The 23636-nt window shown below is 37.9% G+C and overlaps 1 protein-coding gene across 1 annotated transcript in view; it reads right to left on the bottom strand.

Moving 5' to 3' along the window:
• Positions 1-23636, bottom strand: part of LOC103912291 (receptor-type tyrosine-protein phosphatase mu) — a gene marked incomplete at its 5' end in the record, with an annotated part of 55149 nt that overhangs the window by 25810 nt on the left and 5703 nt on the right. The window contains one exon of the mRNA XM_009318540.1: positions 8567-8664. Coding sequence (XP_009316815.1) covers positions 8567-8664 — 98 coding nt within the window. The remainder of the gene's footprint in view (positions 1-8566; positions 8665-23636) is intronic.

Below are 23636 nucleotides of genomic sequence, written 5' to 3' on the forward strand. Positions count from 1 at the left end.
ATAAACATTTGGTACATGTTTTACAAAAAAACCTACTAACAGAAGGTTTAGCTAAATAATTGATACATGAATCCAGAACTGAATATTAAATGCATCAGATTTTTTTTTTACACAGTTGCTACCATAACAGTAAACATCGTCCACAAAGTAGAAAACATAATTTTGAAATCTCATCTGAGCAGAACTATAATTGAGAGTTTGTTCAGATACACCCCACATTTATATCCTAACAACGTGCCAAAAAATACAGATGTTCATCACAAGATGAGATAAAAGGGTGATTGCCAGAGACATAATGAAAATGCTCTGGTTTAATCTATTCACCCCAAGGTACACTGTCCAATTGTTCCAAACATGTTTATTTTACTAATAATTTTTGAAATTTGGAGAAGATTATTATCTACTTCCACCCCCTAGCTCCATCCCCAGCAAAATAGTCTAATGTGAGAAACTAAGACTTAAAAATGAAGGTGGAAAGTTGCTGTTGCTACTTCTAAATATAACAAACAATGTAGGCAGTGGATAGCTAATGAACACAAATTGTGACTTCCAAAGCTGTATATTTAGCCATTTGGCAATGTGACACATCTAGCTAAAGGCAGTATGAAAGCCAGGACAGTAATTCATTTACTTAGAGGTTTGGAATAGGAGGAATATTACAGAATTAATATGTGAGCTGGCTGTGAAATATACTTTGTAGTTCGTACAGAACAGTTTAAATAACACTGATTATTTGAAGTTTCCAATTTCCTTTGATTCTGAAATATTCTTAGCAAAAAGGTGATATAACTGGCTATGCACTGCATGGATTGTCGTTAGTGAACAGCAGTATTATATATTCTAATTTAAAATTAATCCTGAACTAAGTAATGATGATAAGTCAGACATAAATATTGAAACCTCTAGGATATAAAATGAAATAGCCAACCAAGCTCACTGGTGAAAATTTTTAACAGCTTTTACCGATGTAGCTAGGATAACATCATATATTTTTATTTGGCTGACCTGAAGTAAAAGGACATCCAACAAATGAAAGTATTTTTATTTAAATACTTTTCAAACAAAAAATGTATTGTGATTTAAGAACATTTTATAAGTTATAAAACAACCTTTGACAGAAGATAAAACCCAGTCTTTCTTTTTTTCATTTTCTTTCTTTGCTTTTGAGCAAGTCAGTTAATTGATTTATACCTCATTTTACAGTTTTCTAAAAGAGGTATGGAAGAGTATTGAGAAATACAGCATTTAAGGTACTGTTTGGCACCATCAGATGAATGGGCCTGTATAAAGGCAGCCAGAAGTCTTTATGTTGTTCACAGCTCCCAGAGGGGGAGAGATGTCTCCATGAATTTTACTAGCTCAGTCTAACTTCTTCCAGTGACAACTCAGAGCTGATATAATTCTCCACCTTCTGCTGCCCTATGTTGCCCCAGCAGCGCAATCCTAGGTTGCCTGGTGGATGCACTCTCATTCAACTTCTGCCCAGAATAGCTGGTTTTCTGGACATGTCCAGTAGTAGCCATACACTAATGCTTTCCACCTGAGGGAATCAGTGCAATCCCTTTGTTCTTAAGAATCAGGTATACTGTTAGCATGCCATCAACCTGTTAGCTGGGTTTAGATGCAATTAAGCTGACAGGCCAAACTCATGGTGTGGCCATACTTTGGCCATAAAACAGAATCAGTCTAGGAGAATTGCTTAGGGTAAAGGTGACCCAAGGTAAAGCTATTGTAGTGTTCCTGTCTCCATTGCTAGTACCAACAGAAGAATACGGATTGTCTCCATTTCATTGCTTATATTTAGGCAATTTTGTCTCCCACTGGTCATTAAAAAAGGCTGTAAATTAGTGCACCTTAGTACAGCCCTGGAGGAAAAAAGGTTGAGCACAGAGCACATGAGAAGTGTGGCCCCATGCCAAGATGAAGGATGGTTACAGGATTAGCTGGAGTTCTTCAAAGCCTGTCTTAATCCCTTACACAACCGTGAAATCATGGGCATATTGCTCAGATCCTGTGCTCTGAGGACCTGATGTGCCTGCATCGAGCAGAACAACCTGTGCTCTGAATCGTGCTTCCGTTCCAAGAGCAAAATCATGCCGTTATTTCAGCTACAGAGCACCACCAAGTTAGTGGATTGCCTTCTGGCTCTAAAACCTGATCATCTGATGTTAGGTTAGAAAGCTCTACATGTTACTCTACTGGGTAAGGTAAAACTGTGTTGGTGCCTCCAGGATACTTCTTCCTTCACAGAGAGAGTGAGAGATTAATTTCACAAGACCACTGAGATGAGGAGACTTGCAGTGATGAAGCCATTTTGCTAGCCCCGACATTTCAAAGAACTTGAAGCCCTCTTTGCAAACTGCACTGATACTTGCTTCCTACACCTTGGCAGCACGAGCAGCTAGCCCAACAAGGGGGTCGATCCATTCGTGTATCCTTAAACCTCTTTTATTTATTTCTCAAAGTGAATTATCTCAATTGGATTAGTGAGCATTAAGATATTAATCTCTGTTGATCAACATTTTTGAAACATAGCTTTTACTGGAAACAAGAATGCATCAAAACACTGAGAGCTGAAACCACGTCCGCTTTGACTGACATGAGACAGTGCTGAACGCTTGTAGGTTGATGTCCTGTTTGATATTGCTAACATTGCTAATCTGGGGACATCTTTATTAAATTATTGCAAAGAGTCCTCCCTTCTCTTTCCTGAAGAACAACAGCCAATTTTTTCTCCTTAAGGGCTCCTCCCCTGCTACGCATAATGAAATAATGCCATTTTGTTATTTCTGGTTAGAAGTCTAGAAGGCTGAAATCTGTTTTGATGACTAGAAGGATTCACTGACTTGAAAGATTAACAATAGTTCTAAATTACGATTGTTTTCTTTTTTCCTCATTGGTACTCTGTAAAAGTATAAACTCTACACTATCCAACAAGAGATACTGGAATTACAGTGAACCCAAAAGTAAAACAACAGAATATCTAATAACATATATGTACCATAAGCACAGGTCCCAGGTTTTCTGGGTAAACATGATTAAGAAAAAAATTTTCTCTAGATGGGGAAGGACACTATTTATAGGTTTTAGAAGCTGAGACTAGAATTAACCTAGAGGTAGCGAAGGGTTTCATACAGCAACCTTTCTCCCTTTCATTTATAAAATGTGGTTTCTTTCTTTCAGTAGAAAAGTTAAAATTAAATCTTAGTCGCCAGTATGCTTACAAACTCTTTGGCACACCTCCTAAGGAGTGCTAATGCCGGTATCCTGAACTAATTCCAATGTAGGTAATTTGGCTCATTACATTTAGAAGCAGTTTCAATTAGATAGAGTGTTCTTCCATTTATACTAAATACAAATGTGCCGTTTGTGAGACATGTTAAAGAGTTACCGTGTTTTACCTCTGCAATATCTACATAATGGGTGATCTGAATCTTAAATACAATTTGAATTTACCTTTGTTTATTAGAGAGTGGTTCTTCTGCATGGAAGATTCTCAAAACTTGTAAAATGCGTAAGTGCAAGCTTCATAATAGCTTTGTGTCAAAAAATTCCTTTTTTATTCTAAGAATAGGTGGCAAGTCCATTGGAAATGTCACACAGTTTTTATGTTGCTAGAATTCCCTACAAAGTTTTTGTTTGGTTCTTGCAATATGTTTTCAGTAAGAAGTCTTTGGACAGGGCTTTATTTGGCAGTTTTTCTTGGATGTCTAATGTCTATCTATAACAGAAACAAATCATCAGGTGGACCTGAAGAAGATCTGGTTCAATATGAAGACTTCTGGATTTTGTTTGTTAAGGAAGCATTTGTATCTGGTTTAGAAATGTTTCTTGAATGCTGACGAAGGCTGCACATCCTGAGCGAGGACCAAGCTTGGACCCGAGGCCCAAGCACATGCACAGGTGACTGCTTAGGCCTGGGGCCACACAGAGTCTTCCCTGAGAAGAACAACAACTCTTTTCTGACAGATTTTATCTTACAACAGGGAATGTTTTTTAGCCAACCAGCAGCAAGGAGATGTTCCCTTTCTGTCAAAAGACCTTTGTATGGGTCTCCTCACTGTCATGTAGACCCCAATACTTTTTTAAGCATGAGAAGTCAGAGCCACCAACATTTTTACAGCAAGGCAGATGAGAGTGCCACATATGTAGCACGTCAGCTGCAGGTCCAGTAAAACAAGCAAAGGAAAACCCCTAGATGACCTTTAGAGGTCCCTTCCAACCCTAACTATTCCATGATTCTATGAAAAGCTAAGCCACCACTGTGTTCTTTCTTTTTCCCTATGCAGATACAGCCCTGACGGCTCCTGAGAGCGAAAAGTCACCCAGGAGGAGTGTGAGATGGCTATCAGGAAAGCACAACACTCCTAAGAGATAAGATGGCAGTAAGAGGCTGTTTCAGCAGCAGTAAGGTGTGTGTGCAGGCATAGGGGCTATTCACCAGTCTATGGCTGACCTTCATTCCCCTGTTTGTGTCACATCCATTCTGTTGTAGTCAACCTTGCCTTCTTTCAAAAAAGGGTCTTTTGTGTGCTTATTAACACTATTAGCACTGGCTGTTTTCTAATTCTGGATAATAATTGCGCAACTCTAATTACTGTAATTACTATGCTCCTGGGGTGAGGTTTTATTTTTTGTAATTATTTCTAGTGATTTTTTTGGTAAATACTTTGTTATATTAAAAGCATGATACACAATCATGAGTCCTTGCAGCACATTTATATATCAACCACCTCCACTGAATTTCATCAGTGCATTTCACCATTTATTAATCAGATATTACTAAATTTCTTCTGCCTCAAGCAAAAACAAGGAGTGGGAGAGAAAGTGACTAGTGACAAATGACAAATGATGTGACATGCCAAATTTGATTCTGCCAACCAAGTATTAGTACCAGCCCAACAAGAGCAAAGATGGAGGTGACAGCTAGATGGCACAATTGAATATATTCTACATCATCCCAGAATAACTCTTTAAGGAGGAAAGAAATGTTTCCATGTGTGCAAATGTTGAAACACTTCAAGAAGCAACCTGAGATTTTGGCCAGTACGTGGACCTTGATCCAGTTCCCATTGCTTTCCACAGAAGGATCCAGCTCTGTCTTTTGGAGTCTGTACTCTAGAGCAGTCACTTGGGAGTAAGCAAGATGTTCTCGTGTCTGTTTTCTGATCACCCCTACACTAGTGGGATAAAAAGTTTTGTTTCTTCTGGAATAATCCACCAGATTATGCTAAGTCTCTCAGGAAAAGATGTTGTCTGAAATTACACTACTATCTTCAGTTGCTCTAGCACTTACAAACATGAGCATGGAGGCCTCTCGCATTAATATAATCCAAAAGACATTATTCTGAAATAGCTTGTGGTCACACTGATATATTTTTATGAGTCTTGGTTTTGCTTTTTACCTGTTAGTGTGTGGTTTGGAAAATTCTGATTCTTGCACTAAAATGCAGGTATATTATACCATTAAGTACTTGTCATTCCCTTTTTGTGAACTTCATTGTGAGTGGAAAGTTGTTGACCCCAGCATGAAGAAGATAGAGACCTTTTTTCAAGGCTGCTTCAAGGGCTGCTTATTTGTTTAGGTTTTTTGTACAAGTTCTTATGTCAGCCTAGGCCAATCTTAACTAAAAACCACTTCATCATCCATTATCAAAGAACTGTTCATGCAACTCAGCAATGATTTTTCTAAATGACTGTGAGACCTCATTTAGATTTTTAATAAACAGTCACATTCTAATGAGGTCTTCATAAAACTGACTAAATATGTTTAGAAATCATTAGCTTAAATTACCAGTACAAAAGTCTCCTTAGGGAGCCCTGCAGATTTTGTGATAAGACTTCTGGCAGATGGATTAGTATAACAGCACAAGTGAGTTCTGAATTTCCACACAAGCAGTGTAAATGTGAGTGACTGGGTAACAGGCTACTAGATAGAGAGCTAAATGTCCCTCAGGTGGGTTCATTAAAGACAGAAACAATCAAAACACATTTCTGTGCCATTTAAATACCAGGTGCACAGCAGTCTGCAGGTGCCAGAAACACTGACAAGGGTCCCTTGCTGGAACACACAAGAGCTTAAAGGCATGCATGGTTTTGACAAGTATGCCTCAGATAATGACAGATATTGGCAGATGTACCCAGACCCTGCTGGAGGGTAATGCAGGGACTGAGTCATTTGCAGCAGGTGCTTGCATTAGGGACAGCCTCATGGTGATTCCTCCATCCGCAATTAAAACAGTCCTGATGCATAATGCTCCAGGGCAAGAAGCGAGTTCCTAGCACTGATTTAATGACTATCCAGCCAGTCCTGGTAAACAAACACACATACGCCCCCTCAATGATTAATTCATGAAGGACGTACACTGTGTGGCAAACATATCAAATAGATATTCCTCTTTCCTGAAAATATAAAGGAATTTTCCTCCTTGGCTTACAAGAGGGTCAAGAGGGTTAAAAATTAAAAATAATAAACCCCTATAAATCTTATACCAGCAATAGCAATTGAAATAGAAAACCTCGAGGTTGGGAAGGTTACAAGGTTTGCCCTGCAGGAAAGCTACCAAAAGGCCCATTAAAATCATTCCTAATCAAGGTGGCACAGAGCTTGTGTTAGGGGTTGCGGGACAGATGGTGTGTTTGTAACATGCCTCCTTGTTGCTGATGGTTCCAGCTCTGGGAGCGGGACAGAAGCACCAATGGAGGAGTGACTGCATTGTTCTGTGGCTCATACAATCTCATTTCCGTTAAAAGTGCATTTCAATTTCTGCTCTCTGATCTCACCTATGTTGGCCTCCAGAGAAAGTGAGAACAAAGTCATTTCTACCACTGCCAGAACCAACAAAGCCATAGATCTGTATCCCACTAGGACTCTTGTACCCTGAAGAAATCTCCATGGTGGCACAAACTGTTGCTTGATGCTAAGGGAATGTGCTGTGTACCTAAACGTTGTGAGTTGAGGCCGCCAATACTGGCACCAAGACTGGCATCTCCCTGGCTGATACCTGACAGTTCACTCTAATTGATGCTTTTGAATACTAACTTTAGGAAAACAGTATGTGGTTTCATGCAGTATGCTATTTTTGTTCTTAGGCTTGTTTATCCATACCCTGAAAACATCCCTTTTTAAGTTGTGTGCTTGGATACTTATGAATGTGTATAAAGCTTTAATGAAGAGGTTTGCTGGAGAGCTTCCCACTCCTACAAATCCATCCATTTTGAATTGATATGTGACCATCCAACTATTTCTACCTTCTTCCTCACTCAAGGGACTGAATTTTTAAGGCAGTCTCCATGATCCTTTTTTGTCTCTGCAATTAGCCGTACATGCGTTCCTGTAGCAGGTGTTAATTGCAGTCACAAATCCCATCTTTTTTATATCTAAAAATAATACTGGCACCTGATCTGTTGGCAGGCTTGGCACACAGATATCTAAACGTTAGGATTTATATTAACAATTGACAAAGGATATAAGGAAGAGTAAATTGAGATTGTAAAACCAGACTTGCTGAAAAGGAGACAAGAGCTGACACTTTGACTGACACCACATAAACAGTGCTCTCTCTCCTCATGCCAATGCCACAGGGCAGAGGGGTATCAGCCACTCCACCAGCGTAAAATTAAAAACATCTCTTAAAACCATGTGGCTCACACCAAGATATGTGCACTTGACTTCTTATTTCAACACTTCAATTTACAATAATTGCAGTTGCAATAAAAGCAGTGGGTTTTCTTCATTCCAAATGAAAGCTATATGCCCAGTTCCCAAGAAAATTTTCTTGAAAAAAACATCCCAGATGAGAACTAAGACACCAGTGCATAGACAGAGCAGTGAATTAAAAGACTCAGTTATTGATGGTTGTGAGAAACAAAGAAAATGGTTCCATTCAATACTTGTTGAAAACAAAATTAGCCATAATGACTTGAGTAGGAGGCCCACTTTAGAAGTTATCAAGCAAAGAAAGAAAAGTACACGGTATCAACCAGGTAACTCAAGCTTTCCTTTACTACTCAACTCCTGAAGAAGACCAGATTTAGTGTACAAATGAGTAAAGCTAATTTTTTCTGTTTTAGTCCAGAAGGCTTACAGGAAGGAAAACCCAAACAAGCCAGGTTGGTTTAGACTAACACACTATGAAGAAACTGCAATTTCATAGTTTCACTACCTTTCTCAGACATCTGTTTCAGAATTACTCCCTCTCAGCCTCCCTTAAAAAAAAGATGACAAGATACCTTGCTCTGTAACCAGTTCCCTGGTTTCCCTTAATAGAAATGGTATGTCCGAGATACACACAAAGATATGACACTTTCCCTCTTTGGCAGTCTTTGCAGGCTGTGCTGTACAGAATGCAGCTTCATCAGTTACTTTTTCATTGTGCTAATGTTATCAAAGACAAGCATCCAAGGCATGTTTAAAAATAATTGATAATGAACCTCTTAGCAGAGGCAGTCATAAATATTTTATGTGCTATACTCAGTATATAAGCATCTTGTTGGTCTGCTATTTAATTTCTAAAAGCAAACACCTTGGAAGTCTTTCATCTTTTTAAGTACAAAAATCACTTACCCTTCCCACTTCTACGAGATTAGTAACCATGATTATGCTGGCTGTGTTTTCATGCCATACCATTCTCCAAAAGTCATATATTGTCTCCTGCATTGGTCCTGAAACAATAAATCAAAGGAAAGGTTACTTTCTGAAAGTCTCATGATTGGAAGCTTGTCTCTGGGGAACTTTGAGAAACCGTGACTATACACATATATTCATATCACTATCATCATATTTTTCATTTAGGGTCAATTTCTTTTCTGTCATCCCACCTATCTGCATTTAAGTTATTTTTCCCCTGAAATAGTGCTCTGAAAGAAAGTTAGTTCTCCAGCATTTAGGTATTTATCTCTGTAATACCCAGAAGTGGAATTATAAAAAATGGATAACATTACTCTTTCTCTTAATAATTGGATGATAACCTAGGGAAGGTGTATTTGGAATGAAATGAGCCTCAATGGACCATATGGCCTTTCCTGGTTTCTTATTTTCTTAGTATACACCATCCATCAAATTACCCCAGCTCCTAAATTGTACTTCCTGAAGTGAGACAGAAGTTATATTTTTTTGCTGCAGTATATCACTTTGCAAAACAGCGGGGAAGGCGGTAAAGAACCCTGGCATGCCATGGCAGCCATGTCCTCTGCAGTGCTTTCCCCAACAACCCGTGCACTTTTGCAGACAAACAGGGCTTCCTCTAGCATCGTGCTAAAGCTGGGTACCAGCCCACAGGAAATGTTACAGAAATGTAAAATGTTGAGAACAACTGTATCACTTTGTGTATGCCTGGTCCTGTCTGTTTCTAGCCTACATGTCTTACCCATGATGTTTGGTGTGCCACCCCAATTTTAAACCACTGCTTTAAAATCACTGAGCCAATAAGAATAAAAAAAATATAAATACTATCAGCTACTATAAACTTAACATCCATACTGAATCCATTACTGAACTGCCACACTGCAGTAAGCAATTAGTGGCTTATTTAGAGGAATGCCTTAAATCAGCTAATTGGAGGACAAATGGATAATGTATTGGCCTAAGTGTTCCTCTAGTGAAGAAACCAACACTCTTAAAGCATTACAAAACCATACGTTGACAGATTTGGGTAGTTTGGCACCCATGTTTTGGTACTTTGAGCTCCCTTTGAAAATGAAATTTTCACTCTCAGAGTCAAGTACTTAGCGAAAAATGTAGTAATATATTATTACTATATTATCATGGCAAGGGGGTTGGACTAGGTGATCTTTGAAGATTCCTTCCAACCCAAACCATTCTGTGATACTATGACTTTGTGGTTCTATGATATTATTGGCAAGTCAAAACCAACTCACTAGGCAAATAACATCACAGTTATGATGTAACTTACTTAGAACTCAAGTTTAAGAAAAAGGATGGTAATAGCCTAAAACTTTTGAATTTTTAGAATTTATTTTTATTTTCAGCAATTTCAAAGGATAATTTTATCATCCATAATTTGCCTAGACCATTTAAAGAAGTTATGTATTCTTCCCCTTACTTTCTCTGCTTTTAAAAATGCTGCATATATAGTTAGTTTCACAGGTTTCCCTATAGTCACTCAACTTGTCTTTTACTTGCTTTGGTAGTTCATATAACAGGAGAAAAAGCCATTTAAAACAACAGGAAGCTATGACTATTAGAACACAAGAAATGTCAGAAGGTCTCAGAGTAGAAATAACAGCAGAATCTAAAACTAGAGTTTCTGAAATTACCGAATTCAAGCTGATGTTGTGGCTGCAAAACTGGACACCTTTTTTTTCTTTTAATTTACAGCACAGAACAGTTGATACTTTTGCAAGATTTCATTCTGAAGTATGATAAGAGTTAAATCACTCTCCACCATATGGGCATTTACAATAAGTATTTTACTTCTACATAAGTGTCTTGGATATGTAATACAGACATGGTCCAAGTGCAATTTTGAATGTCCACAGTAAGATAATTGATATACATTATAGTGAAAGTTTAGCTTGCTTGTGTTTTAATAATGTAGGATTCAACATAGCTTTTTCGGCAAATAAAATCACAACAGCATTAGAAAGGTTTTGGGCCAACCTCTCCTCCTGGTAAAAGGAACGAAACTATTTTACTCACTGTAGGAAAATGCTATCTCTGTATAGCTCCTTCCTTCCTCTCAAATCTCAAACAAATATTCAGCAAAATTACTATTGCTATCATCTTTGAAAGACTGTAGTTAAAAATAGGATTAGGAAAAGGCAGTTTTCCACAGAGTAGTGTCCTGGAAAGAGTCTGCAAGTTCATGATACATTATTAAGATTATTTAAGCTTGATCAAGGACAAAAAATAACAACACTACTGCTTCAAGAATCCTGATTCACAACCTGGTTTAATGGAGAAAATCTAAATGGCTCCACTGCATTCTATCACCATAGGATTATGTGATGTTTCAAGATTGTTCATCTGAATATGTCTTCAGCAAAGCTGCAGGAAAGGTGAGAAAAGATCCTCTGTCCACATAGCCCTCTTCTTTTCCCCTTGCAAGAAGCCAGAATCTTTTAGAAACTGAGGGGCAATGTAGCAAGTTTCTTTATGTATTATTTCAGTTTTCTTTCCTACAGATTCACTTGAGATACAACATGGTTGGGCTCTAGTTTGTAACAGTCATTTATTTTTGACAGCTCTGGGATAACCTGCAACAATTTATTCCTGATGGTTTTTTTTTCTACAGACAGCATAATTTGTCTCGTGATTTAAAGATTCCTACATTTCAGATCCTGAAATCACAGATTACAACTGGGGAGAGAGCCTAAACACTAATTTCTTCCTAAAGATTTTGAATTTGTCATTCATTATAAAGAATAAAAAAAGATAATAAATTATGAGAAAAATAAATCTTTAGAAAAAGTAATAGCATTTTTCAGGCCAGAGAAAGAGCTGAGCTCTGACAAGTCTTTCAAGCGTGATTCCAAATGTTCTTCCAGAAGAAATGTCCTATTCTGCAGTGCTGAGTACGCTCTTCTCAATCTTACTATCCAAATGATAAGACAATCATAATTAAAAGTGCTTAACAGGATTTCCTGCTCTCCTCAAGTATTCTCAAGTGTTTTCTTGCTTTTCCTCTCCATGTAGCCTCCAAACTTCTTTCATGTTCAGGACACTGAAAGGAAAAAATGACCCGAAAACCTACCTTAAAGTCTCAGAAAGTAATTCTTTTCTACCCCATTTTTCTTTTCTTCTTGACATTTTCAAATTATTTTCTGACATATGAATAAATTATTACTTGTCTCCAGCCAGAATTGAAAAGCAGTAGAAGCTAGGTAGGGTTGGAGGATTTATTGTCATGAAGAACTGAACAATTTGATTCCAGAGACTCATGGTAGGGAGAGAAAGAGCCTGTAATTGTTCTAAGCATCGACTTAACAGATGTGTGCACAATAGGCAGGAAGGTTATTCTCAGCAGTTGCCCCCTTGCGGGAGGAGAAGGTCTGAAGAGAAGGTACTGTGCTGCCTAACAGTAAGCCTGCGGCATATCCCATTAGCTACACAATATAGTAGCTGGTATCAAACATTTCTGCTGCAAAAAAAAAGAAATCAACAACATACTGCAACCAGAAGATGAAAAGCAAAGGAAAACAAGAAAAAGAAATCAACCCTCCAAACCCCAAGCTAATTAAATGCGTTATTGAAAAAACTCAACAGAAATGATCGGTTGTATATATCACAACCATTAGTTGTATTACTGGTAGTTGTTAGTTGCTGCTCTGGGACTGCAAACATACTAGGAAATGGAAAATCATGCAGCTTTCAAGAACGGTTTAAACTCTTAAGAAGCTGCTTCTGTACACAGAGCTTTCTAGAGCCTCTATTTCTGCTTGTTATTGTGAGACCCAGTTCTACCAACTGGTATTGCTACTGGGGTATGTAATCAATTTGAATGTGATAAACTAGCCCAGAATACAGGAAAAAGTGTTCAGATGTTGGAAGGAAAGCAAACGCACAAAGAAACAAGTAAAACCTGAATCCTGAAATGTCCCCGGCGCTTACTCAGATGGGACTTGTAAATCTATGGGTCATTTTTCAATTTCTAGAAAAGCAGGCAGCTTAAACAAGGAACAAATAGCTTCTAAAACCTTTTTCTAGCACAGAATGTCAAATCCACAAGGTAATGTTTGGTCCACCTGAGACCAAACTCAATGATAGATATTAAAGCTAGAAATGTGCAGAAAACTAACAGATGCCTTTAAGCTCCAAAGGCTCCCCAGGGACAGTGAATGGGCAGTGGTAGCCATTAGCATGTGTTGAGAGAGGCAGCGGACTGACAAGATGCAAGACTTATATCTGCAGCAGTTAAATTCCATCTTGAAAAGAGTGCAATAAACCTCCTTCCAGTGAGTAGACGCGTCCCCCCCATGTGAGGAGGTGGTTATAAAATGGTCCCCTCACCTAATGGTTACCGCAGTTTCTAGTAGCAATGATAACTGTCTTCACTTTTTTTCTGAAGTAAAACTTGCTGCTTGCTATTGTGACTGCCTACAACTTGAGCACTCAAGGACAACTAGCTAATACGCCTGCATAGAGGGAGCTGCATTTTAGCCCTTTACTATGTATGATCATAGTAAAGATGTATGTACAAACATCTTTACTATGTATGATCCCTTCAAAATGAACTTGAGATACAGTAAATGTTTTCTTATTAACAGATATGGCTGCGTGGCAAAAAAAGCCAAAATGCAATGATTCCCTTTGCAACTACATTGTCAAAACCCCCCAAACCCATTACGTAGCAGAAATTGTTCAAAAGACACATGAAAGTGTAAAACCAGAGATTAAAAAAAAAAAAAATTACAGACTACAAGCTAATAGATTAAAAAGTTCAACAATTCTCCTTTTCCCAATGAACCTCTTAAATGGGACAGACTAGCTATTAGTAGGATAACTTACAGAGAATTTCGCAGGAGGAAGCAAAATTACGGGGTTACTAATGCTCTGCCAGTCCAGTGATCTGATAATCTGTAAGTGCCTGTTATTTGCTCTTTTAACCATGCTAGAATTCGGAGGTAAGAACAAAATGCCCTTTCAGAGAAAGTTATGTAAAAAACTGCAGTTAAATGTAACTTTAAACTATCACTGACTGCAGGCAAGGGAACGTCTCTCTTAACTGAAATACATTTTTTTCCCTACTCAATAAGGCAACGTGCCCAAGATTTTATCAACAGGAATCTGCAAGCGCATCATTATGTGATCAGGTTTTCACGAGTGTTCAGTTCTGTCAGACTCCCAGTTACCTCACAGGAACCTCATCAGTGGTCAGCAGCTCTGCAAACCTGGACATCTCTTTGCGTGACCAGGTGTAGACTAAGGAGGGTAAGATTAGGTTCCACTTTTTCATAAAGTAAAATAAAATAAAATGTCTTGATCTTTCTATCTAAAATAGTCAGCGTACTATAAAGAAAAGTGACAGATCCCAGTTGTGCTGATTTAGTCAACTAGCAAGATAAACTGCTAGTTCAGTATTTTTTTGTAATTGCATCGCCACTGTCACACAGGAGTACAGCTGTATGCTGGCTCATCTCCGCCCTCCCCAAATGAGCTGGTTTCTGAACAGAAGATACTTTGGAGATCTGATCAGTTGCTGATAATCTGATTTGTCAAGAGCAATCTTTACCATATGCTTGTTGAATAGGTATGGTAGCACGCATTTAACTTTCACTCACCCTTCCAGAAGTTCTTAAGGGTTTAGTGCCTCCAGGGAGGCCACAGAGAAGTCCAGAACAAAGCTCTGCTATAAAAACTTAAAAAACTCAGGCAGTGATCATGCCGTCTTTCTGCAGTAACTTCTCTCAAAATAGGTTTAGACATTTGTTTTCTACCATAACATACACACTTAAATTGACTTTAAAGGCTTATACAAGAGCATGTTTTCATAGGCACAGTATGTGTGCTCCTACAAATACTGTGAATAATTTTTAAGTCTGAGATAAAACTGTGGTCAAGATATTGCTAAACCATACGGGCCCACCACTCACCAATAGCTATCCAAATGCACACAGATCAGTCTTTTGTATTTTAAGGTGTCAAGAAAATAATGATGAAAAAGAATCAGGTCATGTAACCTGGATGCTTCTAATGCTTTAATTAAAGTCCTCCCAAGTCTGTTCCAGAAACTGAAACAGCATCGAGAGTAAAACGTACCCCAGTGCCATGCACCTATTTACTTTTAGTGAAGCCTCCTATAGGCCTACCACTGTGAGAATTAGCACACTAAAAGGCAACAGACGTTTGTACTGGCAAAATGTGGCCGTAAATGCTTCAGTGTTATTTATTAGTTGCTGATTTCTAGCTGCCATACTTCAATTATTATTTGTCGCTTCTGCATATCCCAGCCCCAGACATTTTGTGCACTAAAGAATCTCAATGAAATTAAACAAACCCCCTGTAATGACCTGAAAAACCACCTTCTTGCTTTTATTATTTTATTTCATTTGACTTACAGTGTTGACTGTGATGGCATTTGAAACGCACTTTCTAATTTTAGCCTTACAAATATTAATTATTATGTAATCTTCAGCAAGGCTATATCTTAATTATACAGCTACACTAGCTTTCCTGATAAAACTTTCTTGGAAATCTCTCTTGCCTTGGAAAAATACAAATAAACAAAGCTGTGGATGAACTTCCAACGAGGTTGGTTCCCTGTAAGTATGTTAAGCCAGCAGGCAGCCCAAGCAAGGAAGCCTGAGGCTATGGCTACTCTTATGCGAGGTATGGAAAAAACCTCCTCCTCTGTTTTAAACCTTGTTTTAACTGATTCCTCCGTGGTAGTAGATTCAGAGATGGCACAGAGAGGGGCCACTTGTTTGCAGAGGCAGTAATTAACTCATAGTCAGATAAGAAAGAACACCGTTTTGTAAGCGAGAATTCTACCAGAACTTAACTCATAAACAAATGAAAAATGTTTGGTTTCTCTTAACACCAGGCTTCAGAATATATCGTGCATATCAAAAACATGCAGAATCTACACCTGAGTTGTAGCCAGTCCACCATTTCTTTTTTTGGCCTTTTGCAACAATACCACCTTACAATGCAAAGAGAAGAAAACAGTATGCAGCAACGCTATTCCACAGTAAGTCACCTCAGCTACACTCAAGTGGGTTAATCAGGACTGAGCTATGAATTTAAAATGTGTTTTTCATTATTTCTTCACCTTAGATGGATTGTCAATAAGAAACAGATCTGACTGAATCTTGTTAGCTTGACATTTCAGGAAAATGCTGCTTATAAAGCAAGCTGAAATGCTTTACTGGGACAAATCTTGCCCAGTGCAGCTACTGGCAACATAGAGGCTTTCTACTGTATCCTTTGCTCAGGAAAAACACAGCCTTTTCTCATTATCAGCCAAGGGACAGCACAGTGAATAGTAATTGGCTGATTTTCAAGCACAAACTAAATCCTACCTGCTTCGAGCTAGCCAGTCAGCAAGCCCTGCTGCCTGCACATTACTATATGTGAAAATTGGCTTTCACAAAATGAAATTTTCCAAGTGCTTTCAAGTCCCATTAGCTTTCAATGAGGCTTAGATCACTAAGTGACTGAGGTGCATGTAGAAATTTTATCTATAGCTCCCATGAGACTGACCAGTGCTTTGGCTGGCTTGCTATACCACCTCCTCCTATGTTGAGAGGAGTCAGCACTAGACCTTTCACAGGATGAGGGAAAGGAGGAGATCGACCTGTAAATTCTCCATCTCTTTCCAAATGTAAAAAGAACATAAAAACATTTGGCCTGTAACATGCCGTTTACAATGTACAGTAGTGATAAGCCACAGTCCTATTGTTTTATGAAATAGATGCAAGTGTCTTACAGCTAGCTAAAATAAAAACAACCCTCCATTCTAAATTCCCAGTTTAATATAGAGATGCTTAAAAAATATATCCTCTGAGTAATGACAAAACTGATTATTCCAGATAATTTTTTTCTTTAAAATTGCTCATTTCACAAAACTAGATCATCAGTTTGAAAATACACGTTTTATAAATGTGTGTTTATATACATACACATCAATATTGGCTAGAGCTGGATCATTTCTCTTGTTGGCATTTTGTCTGATCCTACTCTGCAGTGATTCTGCGGGTAGTCAGAAAGTTTTATGGGGATATGGTATTTATTCTCTGGAGTATCATATGGCATTTTCTTTTCTTTATTGGTACAGATCTAACTGGGCTGGAACAGTGCACGTCTCTATGCATTATTTTGTCTGCATTATGGTACCATCTAGAAACCCCAGTCCGGGACTGGAGCGCTCCACTGTAGCGGGAACTGCATTACATATTAAATGCCCATGAATACACAAAAGGTGTTCATGCCCCTCACAGTCACAGTCCAAACATACCTTGAGAGACAAGAGGAAGCAAGGTAGGGTCCAAATGAACTGAACAGGCTTGGTGTAATATACGGCAGCCACAATATGCCGGCTCCCTAGCCATTTCTGAATAATCTTACCTCTCCCTGCTCCACATGAGTATTTCCACCACGTTCAGAAACAAGCCATTGCTGCACTTAAATATGTTTTTAAGTCTGAGACCAGACTTTATTTGAGCACTCTTGGCAGGTGCTATTTAAGACATTTTTATAACACTACAGCTAATGCTACCAGCTAACTTTCCATCTAATAAAGTGTTACACACTTATTGATTGACATTTCTCCACGGCTAGATTTCCAATACTAGCTCAGTTTGTTCTGTATCAACAAAATAAAATGAAAATGTCATATGATTTCCCAAAGAATAAATAGCACATTCCCATAACACCTTTTGACTACTCACAGAAGTACTGCAGACTGGGAACAGAGGAACTGGCAGCAACAGAAATGGTCCAGATTTATCCAGTTAGCCTGAGATTAGGCAAAGCCGAATGCAGTAAAAACTGTGTACATAGTACTACTGACCATGTATGTACCATTACACCATTCAAGAAAGCTGCTTTTTCTGATCTTAACTGCAGGAAATTAAAAAAACCCAACAAAACAATGTAGTTGTAGTTTAATGTAGTTCATCCAGTATAACTGAAGGACTCTTTCTTTCATATAATTTGTTTGCCGCACAGTGGGGATGTTAAATGGTCTGTTCCTCTCATTAACATTTTCTCAGACTGGATAAATCCAGCATCTTCCAAATTTTGCATTACATGGAGTGCTCCCGGGGGTTAGGGATCCCCTAGTGAGGGTTATGTGGGATACCTGAACAAGGCCAGAGTCTTGAATCTTTACCTCACACATCTTTTAAGAGAGCACTGCTAGGCAATGGCTTGCAGGCAGTGTGTTTCAGTTTTTTCTGCTATGAAACAGGAATACTTTGAATAACTATAATTGTAACTAGAGGCCTTGATGTATTTTCCAGCGGAGTGTACTGGCTACAGAGAAACAGAGCTGGTCTCACTCGCACACGGACTCTCTTTCTCTTTATGCCCTACAGACATTCAATTGTTTAATTACAGTCAAGCATGTTGGGAGAACGATAGGAGATTCGTGTGGGAAACTGAGATACAGGTCCAAACTGATCCAGATCAAATAGCAACATGAGGTATCGGCTCTCCATCTGAGGTCACAGCTCTGACTGAAAGCTTATTCCAGGAGCCCACAGTTTGAACCTGAACTGTCTTTGTGAAAGCAGTCCAACAGAAAGTTTCAGTTTAGCTGAATCAATGTCTTCCAGTAAGAAAGCTGTTTTAGTTTCTAATTTGTGCATTCTTCTCAATAAGGGTGATTTGCATCATGGAAATACGAATACCTGTTAATCACTCATTCTAAATAGCCCATCTGAGCTTGGGAAGACTAACAAATATGGAATTTATTTTGTAAAAAACATGCTGCCTGTAACATTTCCAACTCAAAAATCTTAGGTAATTGACTTGTTGGACTAGGTTCTTCATATCAACTTGTAATGCAGAATCAATTGGATGAGAAGTTTAAGATCATTTTATCCCCTTCAGTAGAAGGTTCCTTAGGGAATGGACAAAAGAACCTAATTAGTCTTTCCCATTTCTAGTTTCTATTTTCACGTTGAGTCAATCATAAGCACCAGGATGGAATAAAATCATCACTATTCTCTAGCTCAAAAATATGAGTTCATTTTGGCTACTTGTTTCTTTTATTTTTCCCCAAGGACCTTATTGTGAAGGGATGTTGCTCGTGCTTGTGAGTAAGATATTCAGATGCTGTATTTTTTAAACTTGTGCTGGGAGTTTAAGTGCATTAACATGAACACTTTACCCAGCTGAAAAAAACAAGATAATTTAGTCCACATTAAAGCATAAATAAAAATGCTAGCAAAACCAAATTTGTCATAATTTATTATCCTGATAGGTATCTCATGAATGAGATATATCACTCAATATATTTTTCTAGTTAAGGCTGGAGAATTTTGGTACATTCATTTCTTCCTCAGTCATAGAAATAGTCAGAATCAAACAACTATTAGTCAGATCAAGATACATGTGAAGGTCAATAACAAATAATTGTGTATTAGATATTTTTCCTTTTAACTTCAAGTTAATTATGGTAAAAATCAAATCTGCACAACAACAAATTCTCTCAGCACTATTATTTATTGTTATTTTTGGAAGCACATTGGTTATTTTCACCACTTCAAGTAGCAAAGGGCAACACTTTTAATTCTATTTTTTATTACATTTTATGGGAGACTGCAGTATTTGATGTACACTGTAAACAAGGAAAGCCATTCTAACATGCGGAGTGTATTTGTGCTTAGTACAGACACAGTAACATGAGCATGCTTGCAACAGAATTATAGTTAGCAGCAGCAGAGGGAATCTCCACAAAGTCTACATCTGAATATGCAACTGCATGGAAGAATACAGATAGAAAGGGAAAGAAATTAATCCAATAAGCCTGTATCTTTTTTTTTCCAAAGGCAGTGCTTCAAAATCACCCAGACTGTCATGTGCATTGGTGGCCATATCAATATAGAGATTTCAGTTGCCACCAAAGGATATAGAATACAGAAAACACAACAGGTTTCAAAGATTCGGATATGGTGACAAGATGAAAAAAAGCTGCCTTATTTGTTTCTTGATACATTTGTTTCTGAAATACATTCTGTTTGTAAATTTGCTACACTTTTTTTCAGCAAATGAGAAGACAAAAAGCCTTTTTACACCTGCTGCCAAGCCTCCTCCAGGCTGCTGAAGACCGGCTGGAAAATAAACTTCACAGAAAAAAAGATGCTTTGACTACGTGATTTTCTTGACAAACTGCATTTCTCTGCTCCTTCTTCTGCTTTAGTGTTAAGCTTCACTGATTGACAGGCATGTTAACAGTACTCCGTCAAGAGTGCCAGGTACCTTCCCCATCAAGTCCAATTTATAAGCTGATTCTTTATCGAGGATGGCAACCCTATCATCAAACATCAGCTTTTCATAATTCGCATCCCCCAAAAATACAGACACGTGAGGTACATTTGTAAGGCTGATGTTGTATACGTCTTCCTTGGACAAGAACTGGATTCTAGTGCATATCTAGGTAATTAGGAATCTGAGCAGCAAATACACTAATATGTGGCCACCTCCATAATGTTCTTTTCTGAAAGTGTGTTTGGTTCACAAGGACAGTTTGCTCAGCTCTTGAGTTTCAGGAAGATCATAACTTCCTTGTTTGCAGGACATATTTTACAGTCACATTTTTTAAAAGAGGACAAATATATTACTTTTCACACAATCTTCTATCTTCTACAATACAACCTTGAAACATTTCCTTTTGCCTGATTCACCTCTTTGTCTACTTAATTACTGTAGTCTCTCATTTCTCTTACTTCTTAGTTCTGATATGCAAAAGTCTGTTGTAGCTATTCTAGACTGACTTCACAACAGAGAAATCAAACCAATATCTCATCTTTGAGACAGAGATCTATATATGCTCTGAAGACCTTTATGTCTGATTTCCTGCTGCTCCATCTTTGCAGGGGAGAGGATAGAAGGATTGCTTTTTCTTCCTCTGTGGCTTTGACAACAGACTACAGAAAAATCATCCGTTTCTCAAACTGTTGTTTCACAAGCCACATTAACAAGCGAGTGAAAGAACAGCCTGCAGGGGATGTGGGAATTTATATTAGAAAATAAATATTAAATAATTATTCAGAATAATTTCTAGAGCTTGTTTGTACTTTCAAAGAATTTCCAAAGGTTTATGAAAGGCAGGCATGTATTTTATGCAAAACGTAGCCACACATATGTGAAGAACAATATAAGTGGCTCTACCTAGTAATGGATCTATCAGCAGTTTTCCGACAATGCTCCTGTCTCACTTGGTCTACACACAAAGATTCAGAGAAGTGACACACTGCAACAGAGCCTAAGCCAACTTTGTATCTATTAGAAAACTATGCTAGCTCTGCATTTACAGCCTTCTACACTGAAGGGAAAGCAACAGGGGCATCTCATTCCCTGTATAGCCAAAACTACCACACAGCTGATTAAGACAAAGACAGAAAAATATAGGAATCATGAAAATGGTGAAAGACAACACTGTTCTAACACAGTTACCACTGAAATCTCCTACTATAAACAAAGAGGCAGAGAGAAACTCTGGTATTCTCATGTACTATAACGTGGCAACTGTTGAAAAACGTTGACTTCGATAGTTACCAGTTTTTACTACACACTGTCTCTTTTTGCCCTCAACACTAGTAAAAGTACCACCTTATAAAAGATGCTCAAATGTTGTAATTGTTATCATCAGCCTTTGGTGGAAAATGGTAGTAAGAGAGCTCTGGTGAATTTGCCGTATGGCTTCACAGTATAACCTGGAGACATCACTTCCATATGTAAAGGCTCTATTACTTCTGTATGCGTTTGGGTGTGGGGAAAAAGTACCTTCTTTGCCATTTGTCATCACTATTGCAAAACAGGTGAAGGACATGTTTCAGAAAGCCTCGCCTATTCAACATAGTGCTTAAGAATGGGTTTATCTCCTTCACTGAAGACAGATGGCTTCCACCACCTTTTTCACGTTTTGATGATTAAGAAGTAAAGGACAGCATCAAACACAGTTGAATCTTCAAGATTAATACAGGTGTATGGAATTCAATCACTTCGTATACATATATATCAGGAAATCAGCCTGACTACCCTACATCCTTCAAAAATGACAGCCTGTATAAAGCTGAAAAACTGTGTAGAACTATCTTGCTTTGTTGTTTTTTGATTCTTCCTGAAGTAATTGCAAATGTTAATTTTCATCTAGAGGCTAAAACCATGGCAGCAAAAGTTTCTTTGTAAAGAGGAGTGTGGAGCTTCCATGCTGCTGTAGTTCTGACAACTTTTTGCAACATAAAAACAAAAAACATGCCAAGGAAGTTAAGAGTATTATTATTCAAAGCAGTATTTCTGCTTCAGATGCCTGAAAGGGAACTTTCAGTTTGAAAGAAAATGTATTTTTGTTTCTGAAAATCCTTATTAAAATGTTCACACAACATATACAGTCGTGTGTGGAAGACAGATACATATTTTGCAGAAAAGAGAAGGAATATGAAAGGGGTTATTAGAGCAGCAAGTTTATGCTGCTGTAGTGAAGACTATAAACCTTTCCGTTGCAAATATTTATTTTCAGAAGTTTATAACTCATACCTAAAAAACTCCTCCTGACTGAAACTTGACCTGATGTCTGTCTCCAGAACCAGCAATACACAAAGTGAAACAGTTTAGCATCTGCTTTACAATTGGATACAGACATAAAAAGAGGTTGAAAGGCTACCCTGGGCTATTATATCTAAAGCCGCTTTATTTTCAAGAGTAACTTTTTACAGTCATTAAGATATGCTCTGAAGTACTTCCACAAAACATCTTAGATTTGGTTCCTCTGCATGCTGCAGCAAGCAGAGACAATCTGAACCATAAGGAGTATTCAAAAGTCTGAGATGCACAAATGAATGTACTTCATATATAAAGACATGCAGCTTGCATGTGAGTATCTGCTGTTTCACACATGATTGATCTGCGCCAGCCCTGGTGGAAATGGCAATGAGCGATGCTGTAGAACTATATTAACGTTCGTGTGTCACTCATAATTTACAGTTGCTGGTGCAGTGGTGGAGGAAGCATTACAAAACCTTTGATAGAGACTTGCTAAAAGAAGCTAAGTCATAGCTCAGTTAACTACATGAACTTCAGGTGTCACAGAACAAGTAAATACAAAAAGGATTAATTTCTCCTCCTTAGTAGTCAGGGTGAGACACGCAAGGTCAACAATAGTCACCCAATAGTAAGAACATCCAGCAGTGTGTGTGAGAATAAGTACCGTACAGATATTCAACCTAATGCTCTCACTAAAGGACCTGGTTAAAATTCATTGATTATCTAACTCCTGGAAAAGAAACCCTAGCTGCCAGTAAATTGAACAGATCATACAAGAGCTCGATATTCTGCTATAAAAAATTTTTAAAGAATTATATCCATGGGAACAAGGGGTATATAAAACAAAATAGCGAATTTTAAATTGCACCAGCTTGCTGGTTCTGCATGACCCAATATGCCAGCTTGTGATGAGGGATTCTTTTTAATCACAATGACTCAGGTGCGGGTCCCATCTGTTGATGCCAATTACAGCAGATCACCAAAAGTCTTTATTAGCTATAAATTCAGTCTACCACCCACATTATACTTATCACATAAAGGAAAATTGATGTTAATTTTATAATTGAAATTGCACACTCTGAATGTATTACTCTTAAAATGGAAGTAAAATATTTTTTTATTATTAGTTGAGAAAGCCTCCATTAGGTAAGTCTTTTTAAAAATGTTTCTCCCTCTAATTCAAATCAGCAGCAGGATGCTATGAATGTCAAGGTGGAAAGATATCAGTCTGTATGTCAAACTCCGGTTAGTATGGAAGACAGTAACACTTTAATAAACAGGTGGTTATGCAACTCCCAGCTCTGTTAAAAGCAGATTGGTAGTCTATTACAAACTGATTAAATTTGCCACTTTTTCACTTCAAACAATTATATTTGCTCATTAACACTTGATATGTTGCATGCAGCTTAAGAAGAACATAGGAAAATTAAATATCAATCATTCTAACTCCTCAGAGATTTAAAAC

The sequence above is a fragment of the Pygoscelis adeliae genome, unplaced genomic scaffold (assembly GCF_000699105.1).
Source record: "Pygoscelis adeliae isolate BGI_AS28 unplaced genomic scaffold, ASM69910v1 Scaffold42, whole genome shotgun sequence".
In the NCBI taxonomy this organism is placed as follows: domain Eukaryota; kingdom Metazoa; phylum Chordata; class Aves; order Sphenisciformes; family Spheniscidae; genus Pygoscelis; species Pygoscelis adeliae.